The 10,072-nt window shown below is 33.1% G+C and overlaps 2 protein-coding genes across 2 annotated transcripts; one reads left to right on the top strand and one right to left on the bottom strand.

Moving 5' to 3' along the window:
• Window positions 1-2,544: 2,544 nt before the first annotated feature.
• LOC111296214 (uncharacterized) lies at window positions 2,545-6,260 on the top strand. The gene is made up of 4 exons (XM_022890388.2): window positions 2,545-2,724; window positions 3,325-4,509; window positions 4,613-5,579; window positions 5,829-6,260. Exons 2-4 carry the CDS (start codon window positions 3,325-3,327, stop codon window positions 6,077-6,079), a joined length of 2,403 nt encoding a protein of 800 aa, XP_022746123.2. The 5' UTR covers window positions 2,545-2,724; the 3' UTR covers window positions 6,080-6,260.
• A 508-nt stretch (window positions 6,261-6,768) lies between these two features.
• LOC111297879 (protein DEHYDRATION-INDUCED 19 homolog 3-like) lies at window positions 6,769-10,062 on the bottom strand. Its single transcript, XM_022892466.2, has 6 exons — window positions 9,973-10,062; window positions 9,724-9,828; window positions 9,387-9,529; window positions 8,732-8,809; window positions 8,097-8,353; window positions 6,769-7,131 (listed from the first exon to the last, which is right to left on the bottom strand). The coding sequence occupies exons 2-6, from the start codon at window positions 9,797-9,799 to the stop codon at window positions 7,026-7,028; spliced, it is 660 nt and encodes a 219-aa protein (XP_022748201.2). The 5' UTR covers window positions 9,800-9,828; window positions 9,973-10,062; the 3' UTR covers window positions 6,769-7,025.
• Window positions 10,063-10,072: the final 10 nt, after the last annotated feature.

Here is a 10,072-nt window from a genome sequence, read left to right as displayed (position 1 = left end):
CACATTCTTTTCTTGCTAAAGTCATCCACCCCTTTTTCCTTCCTGCTTTTACATATTTTTTTATAAAAATTTTGCTGTCAGTAATTCTAAGATCAGTTGTATCATTGGGTGAAAACGACTGGAAAGGTCAAAACAAAAAGGCATAAAAGAAAAAGGTCTCTTGATAACTTGCAAATATATCAAACCTGGAAGCTGTAATTATGCCGTGGCAATATCACTTCTTTCGATCACGTGCTAATCAAGTGGAGGCATACAGCTACATCAAGCGGCACACGGTGCTGACACATCCACCGATCTATCTACCATATTATCCACCGTACACTTGTGTTTCATCAACAATCACCCATAGCTCACCGCACCCTACCATTGCTTCGGTCAACGGCCCTCCTCCATCTTTTAGCCAAGTAAAAGGTTACTCCGGTAATTTTACACTGTCTGACTAAGCTTAAAAAATGTCAAATTATGATTTACTTTATAGTAATTAAATATTACTTAATCCTTCTCCCAGTTGTCCTCATAAAAATTAAATATTATTATTTTTTCTATTTTTATATTTGTGTAACCATCCTTCCTACAGGATGGGCGAGCAATTATTTGCTGGTTTTACTAACTTAGCATTTTATCAAAAATTTCTAATAATTTCATTTGATCATATAGCATAATTATGAGAATTATTATCCTTTTATAACTCCAAAACTGAAGTTCATTTAAAAAGAAAATCATAGTTACTTACCTATTTTATTTTGTCTTGAAAGAAACACCTTTAAAGTTTAAGATTTCATTTTATATGTCTTAAATTTTTTAATTTTGAGATGAGTAACATGAGATTTATAAAATGATGGAGAATTTTTTTTTCATTTTGTAATCTAATATCACATGTGTCCTATTAATTGGTTCAATTATGATTTTTATAAAAGATAAATTATTTAAAATTTAGAATTTAATTTAATTGATTTATATATATTTTTAAAAGATAACATTTAACAAGATAAAACTTATATTAAAATTTTTAAGTGAAAGTTTTTAAAATAAATAATTTAATAAAAATTTTAACGAAAAATGTAAATTGATATATTGTTAAGATTTAATGTAAAAATCAATAATATGTAAACAATTTTATCAAAAATATTGTTTATAATTCAAATTTGATTGATTCGTATTTAATTATAAAGTTTTTTATCAAAATTTTTATTAAAAATATCAATATAAAAATATATAAAAGATTATTAATTTTTTAAAATTTCACACGATTAATCTATATAATAAGACATTTTAATTTATCTTTTTTATTTTTATTTTTATATTTAATTTAATTAATTTTAGTATAAATTTTCACAAAATTTACCTCAATAACTTTATTTAAGTTTTTCTTCCATTTCTAAATTCCAATTCTTTATTAAAAAAAAAACACAAAATTTAAAAGTATAATTAACTCAATATATATATTTTTTAACATATTTTCAACGTTTATATTTGTTTCGATTTTTTTCTTGTTCTCATTAGGCAATGACCTCAACATAGACCAATTATTGCTAAATAGAAAAATATATAAATGGAAAACAAAGATTTCCATTTTGAGAAATGTTTCCATAATTTGGTATTCCTCAATCCTAACTCACCTATCAATGTCATAACATCTCATTGACTTCAAATAAACAATAATTTTACCATTTTAAAAAATATAAATTAATGAAAGTTATAATGTTTTTATTCATTGCATGAATTAAAATAATTGCAAAATAGTTCTCTTTCTTTGACATCTTAAAAAAAAAAAAAGGCACAATAAAAACTAATCTCCCACTAATATGTGTATAATAAACCTTTTAAACTTGTCCCATGTATAAAAGTGAAAGAATATGTTGGGATTTTAATATATGTAAAGGTATTATAATAAATATAAGTTTGCCATGTTATATTATAACTTATTAATCATTAGATAATAAGATAGATAAATTGTAATACGATGATAATTTTATAAAAAAAAATCAATTTAATAATTCAATGAAGTATTTTCATGAACATTATTATAATTGTTATTAATTTTAATTTAATATATTGTAAAAACAAAAAAAAATAGTTGTGTGATTAATGAGTTTAATTTATAATTAAACTCAAAATTTTAATTGATTTATTTTTATTTAAATTATTTAAGTTAAATTCGATAAAATTATAAATATTAAATATTTATCTTTATCATTTATTTAGTTATATGTTAAAAATAAATATTTAATTAGACTTAACTTTTTAAATATAAATATTTAAATATTTATATTCTATTAATAATTCGAAAATTTTGATTCCATATCGAACGGATGAAATTCTAGTAACTGGATTTGTTTAGGCATCTTAGCTGTCCCGATTTGGGTCTCCATCACATGTCGCTACGGCGCTAAAGTACTGAATCAAAGCCCAGTCAAAAATTATAGTTAAACTGATCCACAAAGATCAAGGGTATTTCCGTACTTTCGTACTAACCTCGCGACGAGGTCGCGAAGTTGCGGAGGCCATAATTATTTATTAACGTTCATATTTCCATTTAATTTTAATACAAAAAATGGAAAAAAAAAATAGCACGTAAAAACAAAAATTACTCTGTTTATCTATGAACAACAAAGGAAACGCTACAGCCGAAAACGATTATCAGACATTGCTAAAACAAACAAAAGGAAGGGGAAAAAAGCATATTTTTTCCTTTGTTTTTCAGTTCTGTAGTCCTCCTCCCAGGTAATAATTTTCTGTCTCTAGGTTCTCTCTCTTGTTTTAATGTTATGATATTTGAAAGCTTTTTTTTTTTTTTTTTATGGTTAGTTTTGATGAAAAACAGGGGTGTTTAGATGTTTATGGATGCTTTGAATTTGATAAATTTGTTGAATTTTCTTTTATTTTATGCTCAACGGATCCTGATTTGAATGGGAAAAATCCTGTGCTTTTTCTGAAAAAAATTTAAACTTTGAAAAAGCTAACGGTAATTTTTTTGGTTCTGGTTTTTCGTAAAATTTGGTAAATTTTGTCGACGTAAACTTTAGTATGTTTGTTTTTATAATCTGGGTTTTCTTCGTTTTCTTCAGTTTTGTATGGTAATACAGATCGGTGATGATAAATAATAGGTGGAAATGGTAGTTTTTTTTCCTTAAAGGATTTGTGTTTAATTTGCCTACCCCATTTGAGTAAAGCCAAAGGAAGAAACAAATGAATTGTAGAATCTTTGAATTTATTTTGATTTGATAATGGTTCTTTTTTTTTAATCAAAGAAGATTGGTATTTATTGGTTGAATAGGGATTAATGGTCGGGTGTTTTCTTTTTGTTTTTTGGTGGAAGAACAGATGGTAAGGGGAGGGAAGGTTGGTCGTAGAAGCAATTCTAAGAAAAGGGTTAGATCCAAAGATGAGTCTTCGGATGATTCTGATGAAGATTATGTAGTTTCAGAGGAGGGAAATGAAGAATCTGGGGATGATGCGGAAGATTATAGTTCTTCCTCAGATGACTGTCCACCGGAAGAGGGTTTTGGGAGTTTTTTCAATGATGAGGAAGAGGACAAGGAAGAGAAAGAGCTGAGAAAGGTTGTTAGGTCAAAAGCTAAACGGATGTCTTCAGCAGGGGAGAGGAAGACTGCGGATAGAAAATTGCGAAAGCGAAAAAGTGTATCAGATGAAGAAGAGGAAGATGAGGATTATGATGATGATGATGATGAGGAGGAGGAGGAGGTCGAGGAAGAAGATGATGATGATGATGATGAGGAATTCACTTTGGATGAAGAAGATTGTTTGGATGAGGAAGAGGAATTGACAATGAAAAAGAAGAAAATCGACATGAAAGTTGGTAAGCAAGGTTTGTGGAAAAGGGGTCCTTCTAAACATAGGAAAAGGAGGAAGGAGACTGCAGTTTCTAAGAAGCCTTTGAGAAAAGGAGGAAGGAAGAAACGCAGATTGAAAAGGAAAAGGAGAGTTGAAGAAGATGATGATGATTGTGATTTTATAGACAACACTCCAATTGTGAGAAAAAAGAGCAGAACAAATAAAGGACGGAGAAAGAAGGCATATGTTGTACCATCAGATTCAGATTTTGTGTTATTTGGATCTTCTGATTATGAGTATACCATCTCAGAGGAAGAGAGAGAGCAAGTGAAAGAAGCCAACCAATTGTGTGGAAGTTTAAAAACTAGGTTGAGGAGTTCATCAACCTCAAAGAGAATTCAAGAGGTTGAGGAGTTAGGTCAGCATAAGAAACCTCCAGGAAGAAAGGGTAAGGAGAAGGTAGAGGAAACAAATGCTGAACTAATAAAGCCGGTTTGTGGTATTTGTCTCTCTGAGGAAGATAAGCAAAGATTGAGGGGCACACTAAACTGTTGCAGTCATTATTTTTGTTTCACCTGCATTATGGAGTGGTCAAAAGTGGAATCTCGTTGCCCATTGTGCAAGCAAAGGTTTGAAACAATCAGTAAGCCTGCAAGATCAACAGCAGGAGTTGATTTGAGAGATGTGGTGATCCAAGTCCCCAAGCGTGATCAGGTTTGTTATATTTATCCTCATAATATTTTATGTTTAATGGTTTTCATTTTCCTTGCTTTATTTTGTATCTGTGGTTTGAAATGGGCATGTCTGTTGTATGCAGGTCTACCAACCATCTGAGGAAGAACTCAGAAGCTATCTTGATCCGTATGCGAATGTAATTTGTTCTGAATGCCACCAAGGTGGGGATGATGAACTCATGTTACTGTGTGATCTTTGTGATTCATCAGCACACACCTATTGTGTTGGTCTCAGGCGGGAAGTACCTGAAGGTAATTGGTACTGTGATGGTTGCAGGCCCGTTGCTCTTGGGTCCTCTAGTTCCCAAGTTCAAGATTCTTTGCCAGATCCAAGGGCAATAAACAATTTGTACAATAGATTGTCACCCAGCGTAAATGTAGGAGAAAGTTTAGACTCCATTGTAGTGCCTTCACCTCATACACCATTAACTCCCGGTTTTGTGGGTCTTTCATCTCCTAGATTTCCTGTTGTAGATATTCCAGCTGCTTCTCCAGCATCTGGAGTGGGCGTTCCAACTCTAACGGGAAGACGATGGTTACACCGCCAGATTCAGAATCTCCGTTCTGTTAATAGGATGAATCTTATGGCTGGTAGGACTAATGGGATATCAACTGGCAATATGGGCATTGATTTTGTAAATTCTTACATTGATCAGAGTAGGGAAACAACTGTTCAACGAGCTAGGACACAAGATATGGCAACTTCATATCAAACAGTCTTTGAGGAGAGGTTACAGGATGATCCCTCTTCGTCACTGCAAAGTAGGGATTTCTTTTCTTCAAGGTTGGGTCATTTGAGAAGGCAAGCAGTTCAGGCTTCAACCGCAACAACCTTCAGTACATCTGTCAATTTGACGTTATGGCCTGAACTTGTTGGTATCGGTTCAAATGAGCAACTCTGTCAGTGCAGCAATGGATCAAACATTGGGCCTGATGGTTGTGGCTTGCCTTTTTCTGTTATAGATGAGGGTAATGTTTTGATGGTGAAGGAACAATTGCAAACAATGGTTAGAAGCCATTTGAAAGCCTTGTCCAACAATAATGATTTTGGTGAGTAAAGCCCTGTCTTTAATCAACTCTGTGTAAGGGATATTTTGACGTTTAGACTTTTTAGTCTGCAGTTTTCACATTTCTAAAAGGCACAACTTCTATACATAAATGATTACCATGTTAAGTCTGTGTTTCAGTTTTGTTTTTTAATCACATTATTGTTTGTAAACAATCTGTTGTAGTGATTAGTTCTGTCTTGTGTTTTTGGAACATATCTAAACTAATTATATATATTTATATAATATGCAGACAATGGTACTTGCAAGGACGTAGCAACAAGTTCCATGCACACCTTATTGGCTGCATGTGGGCTTGAGCACAGGAGGAGCGAGGTTCACGTTGTGCCTCCATCAAATTGTACACACATTGAAAGAGTAGCAGCTGGGCAGGCGAGCTTAATGAAAGGTTGTTGCTTAACTTGTTTCGATTCTTTTGTAAAAGATGTAGTGAAGAGGATCATGGATGCAAGATCCCGGCAGTGGTTAAGTTTAGGTCTTTAGATCTTTGATGCAGTGAATGTATCTTTCTGCATTTTGGTTAGGAGTTAGAAACAAATTTTTTTAGAAAAAAAAAAAAAGGAAACATTTTTTAAGTTGATTTAGACTTAAAATTCACTGACATTGAGCACAAAAAGTGCAGTATTCTCATTTGATCACCATAATAGATTGCAAAAATTTTCTAGTCTGATTGCATGTAATGCTTATGTTATTCTTCCTGCTGTCTCATCCTTGCCTCTTCCTATGAAGAAAGAAAGTGTGAATGTCTTGTCCTCTTGATTATTTGTGCTATAAAGTATGACAGTAATGCTACGGGCATTAACCACTTAGGTTCAAAGGCATGGGAAGAGTACAACTCTGATGGACTATTTCCACACAGAGTTAACCAATTGCATTTGTTGTTCGGACATAAAAGGTTAGATGTTTGTGATTAACTATTTCCTTCTAACTCAAGAAAACTTGTAAACAACACCATTCTTGCAAATAATGTCACACAAATTAATATTAGATGTAATAAAATTATTACAGTACAATTAATCAATCGTATTTATCATTGGGATGATAGCTGTTTTATGCTACCTTTTTTGTCTTTGAATGATAATGGCCAACAACAGCATGGTAATGACGAGAGCATTTGTCACTAGATTAGATTAACCAACATGTTTCTTGCAAGCTAGAACAACTCAGCGCACTCATTAAATCATTTTTCTTCTTTTTGATATTATCATAAACTGAAATAAAAGGTGAAGCGGAAATCATGATCAGGCATAAAAACTAAAATTACAGTCATTCCTACACCTTATTTCAACATTTTGCTTAATACATCAACATATTCACTACAAACAGCGTAACAACCACAGGTTGTAGGGCTCTTCGCCATGAACCCAATGTCCATGAGGGATTAAGGTCCACAATTGCAGTGACCAAAAGGAGGGCAGAATGCTCTTCATCAAATGTCATCAAGAATCGTGGACAACAGCAGCCCTTTGACAAACTCACATCTTTTTGCCTTCTCTTTCTGATCCTTGACTGAAAGAGGAGATGACTGGACATTTCTGTCATCAAAGCCTAATATCAGAATGCATCATATCATATCTTTCAAAGACATTGTTGCAAAACTATAGAAATAAAACAAATAGGTAGGACAAACATGAAATCCCCATGCAGAAGTTTGTCCCGGAAGTAAAATTCAATGCTAGTCATCAATGGTTTCTTTTGAATAAGGTTGTAATGCAAAAAAGATGGTGCAAACTCTCTAAATAAATAAACAAAAACTGAGATGCGCCAAAAGAGTCTCATTCCTTTTCTCAAAGACTGGCATCAAGTCTCATCCCCACCAAATTACTAAGTCTAATTCATAAATACTACATATTTGTGTATATGGTAAGGAAGCTGGACACTTGATGCTAACCTAGACTTATATAGCTTAACCTAACTATTTTACTGCATAAACCAATTTGTGAAACTTTAAAAGAGAAAAAAAAATGTCAGAAGATAAAGCCATGCACAGACATGGGTCCCTGACTAAAGATATAGATAGGAAGTCATTAGTCTGGACCAGGAGCACAGATATCACTCTGCTTAGTTTTGCTTTAACAAAATATAAGTTTTGGGGTTGAATCCCCAAGTGCATGATATAGTCCAAAACATGTTCTATTTCTAGGGTGGCAAAATGAATATAGGCATTTGTATATGATATTGTATAAAATAAAGTCATTGTATGCTAATAAGAGTAAAATGTTGAATTAGCCCCATCATCTCAAAGAATGGCTTAAAAGATGGCTTCTCAGTGAAAAACAAAAAGACAAACAGAAGCACATTTACATGCCCTTTTCACTTAGGGCTGAACTTTTTGAGACGTCTATACTCCATACCAAACAAGAAGGCTATGACAAGATCCATTAGGTTATCTAGGATTGCAAGTGAATAACCAGATAAAAGACCACACGCATTCAAAACACCTGCCTCAAGCAATAAGGGTACAAAAGTAACAATCAGATTTTAACACACCGCAACTTACCTTTCCGACTTATTCACATCTGAACTTTTCTTAGTTGTGCTTGTTTCGCTAGAAAAGTGAGGGTGAACACTAACATAATCATCAACCATGGGCAAAATAAATGAAGACAACAAAGGATCAGGTGCTGAATTGGATGAAGACACTATGCAAGAAGAACTCCCAAAGAGGGACTGTAGGTTTCCTTCTCGCAGCTCTCTCCTCAGAAGAGAAAGTGTTGAATGAGATCCACCTTTACGTGATTTCCTTTTGCGCTGCACGTAACAATTTGTTAAGGAAATGAAATTATATATAAGTCAAGTCCTTAGAATGATGCAACTGTCATACAAGGAAGCCCCACAAACAAAGCTAGCAATGCTTTTATTATTCCACTAAAGAGGGAGAGGAGAAGTGGGAACGGGGCATCTTTGCCAACTGACTAAATGTTTTTAATGGTCACAGCGGTCAAGACAAGGAACAAAGATGATAAAATTTGCGGGTAAAAAAGAGAACCAACAATCAAATTCTACGAATTTAGCAGGCTCCAATGATGATTTTCAAGGTACATGGAACATGAAAAGAAAGAACTTATCTATACAGTTTAAAGAGGGATTCCAAAGACAATCTATCATAAACAATAACTCAATAGACAAGGATATCTTGAATATATTTCCATGGTGTAGGGTTATATGCGCAACCATATCAACTCCCACCCTTGTTGCACAGACCGGACATACCTGCAAACAAAAACAACCATCACAAACAGAGTTTAGATTCAATAAATACCTTTCCCCATTACAATAAAAGGTCTCACGCACCATGTGACAGAACAATCTGTAAACAAAAACTATAAACTACTTCCCAAACTTACATATTACAGATCAACCTACTATAAACCAGTATCAATACCATACTTGTAAGCAAAATCAACACTAGAGCCAATTTTTCCAGTGAGCTGAACAACAGCTCATGGTCCAAAACTTATTCATTCAAATTTTCAATCTCATAACAAACGTCAATATTCTAACTATCAAAAGAATCATTTAAGTAAAATAACAGCTAAATGTAACTTTTGAGGCGAAAGTTTAAAATTTGAAACTTGGGTCCATAACAAACAAGCCCCTTCTTAATTCCTTTTAACCGACTGATCAGAATTCAAGGCTTAATTCAGGCAAGTGAACTATGCTACTTTGAAAAATTCTTATTTACAAAGATAACGATCATGTAAAAAATTAACAATCCAAAATACTAATCTTGCTTATAATACATAACGATAAAAAGGGCATTGAAAAATAAATGAAAAGAGAGCAATACCCCATTTTTAGCCTCCACAGGATGCTCATCATCAATGTGACAGCACAAGCCGACGATATCGAAATACTCAGAACAAAAAGGGCATGGAAATTCCTCTCTTATATCATCTACTCCATCTATTTCTTCAAACCCCATAAACATATCTGCATTTTCAACCCATTTCCAAACATTAAATCATTTTTTTTTTTAGAAAAAGGCAAAACTTTTGTTAAAAATCTAATATTTTCTAAATCAATTAAGTCAAGTTACTTCATTTACCTTCATTGTCCACCACACAAAAAATATATATTTAACCCCCAAAAGAGTTTGAAAAAAAAGAAGGGATTTTAAAGCTTACCAGATCGTGATTGAAGAGCTGTTTGATATCTCTTAGAAGCTGAAGAAAGACGAGCACTCCATGAACCAGCATCCATTTCTAAATCAACCTCTTTCTCCAATTAATCTTCAACCCAAAGAAAAAAAAGAAAGATTTAATTCCTGGGGGTTACAGCTCGAAGCTTTTTTAGCACCGATCTTGGATTTGTTAAGTAAATTAGATTAATAAAAATCCAATAAAAAAGAAAGGAGAAGAGAGAAGGAAGCTTGCTAGGTCTGTGGGGTTTGATGAAAGCGAGAGAGATGGATAGAGCTGCTTGTGGTAGTTCCTCTTAATTGCGTGGAAGAAGGGAATTTTTTTAGCAACTCTT

This window comes from Durio zibethinus, chromosome 12, assembly GCF_047325235.1.
Source record: "Durio zibethinus cultivar Kanyao isolate XHJ-2024 chromosome 12, ASM4732523v1, whole genome shotgun sequence".
Lineage (NCBI taxonomy): Eukaryota > Viridiplantae > Streptophyta > Magnoliopsida > Malvales > Malvaceae > Durio > Durio zibethinus.
The sequence above is the reverse complement of the archived record's forward strand: the minus strand, read 5'-3'. Positions and strand labels throughout refer to the sequence as shown.

Bases quoted from the DNA above. Each gene is read 5' to 3' on its own strand.
- LOC111296214 (XM_022890388.2), top strand. From the start codon at position 3,325: ATGGTAAGGGGAGGGAAGGTTGGTCGTAGAAGCAATTCTAAGAAAAGG. The intron at 4,510-4,612 runs GTTTGTTATATT...TGTTGTATGCAG, and splicing joins AAGTCCCCAAGCGTGATCAG to GTCTACCAACCATCTGAGGA. The intron at 5,580-5,828 runs GTGAGTAAAGCC...TATAATATGCAG, and splicing joins GTCCAACAATAATGATTTTG to ACAATGGTACTTGCAAGGAC.
- LOC111297879 (XM_022892466.2), bottom strand. From the start codon at position 9,799: ATGGATGCTGGTTCATGGAGTGCTCGTCTTTCTTCAGCTTCTAAGAGA. The intron at 8,810-9,386 runs GTATTGCTCTCT...TTTTGTTTGCAG, and splicing joins CTGTGGAGGCTAAAAATGGG to GTATGTCCGGTCTGTGCAAC. The intron at 8,354-8,731 runs ATATCCTTGTCT...ACAAATTGTTAC, and splicing joins ACCATGGAAATATATTCAAG to GTGCAGCGCAAAAGGAAATC.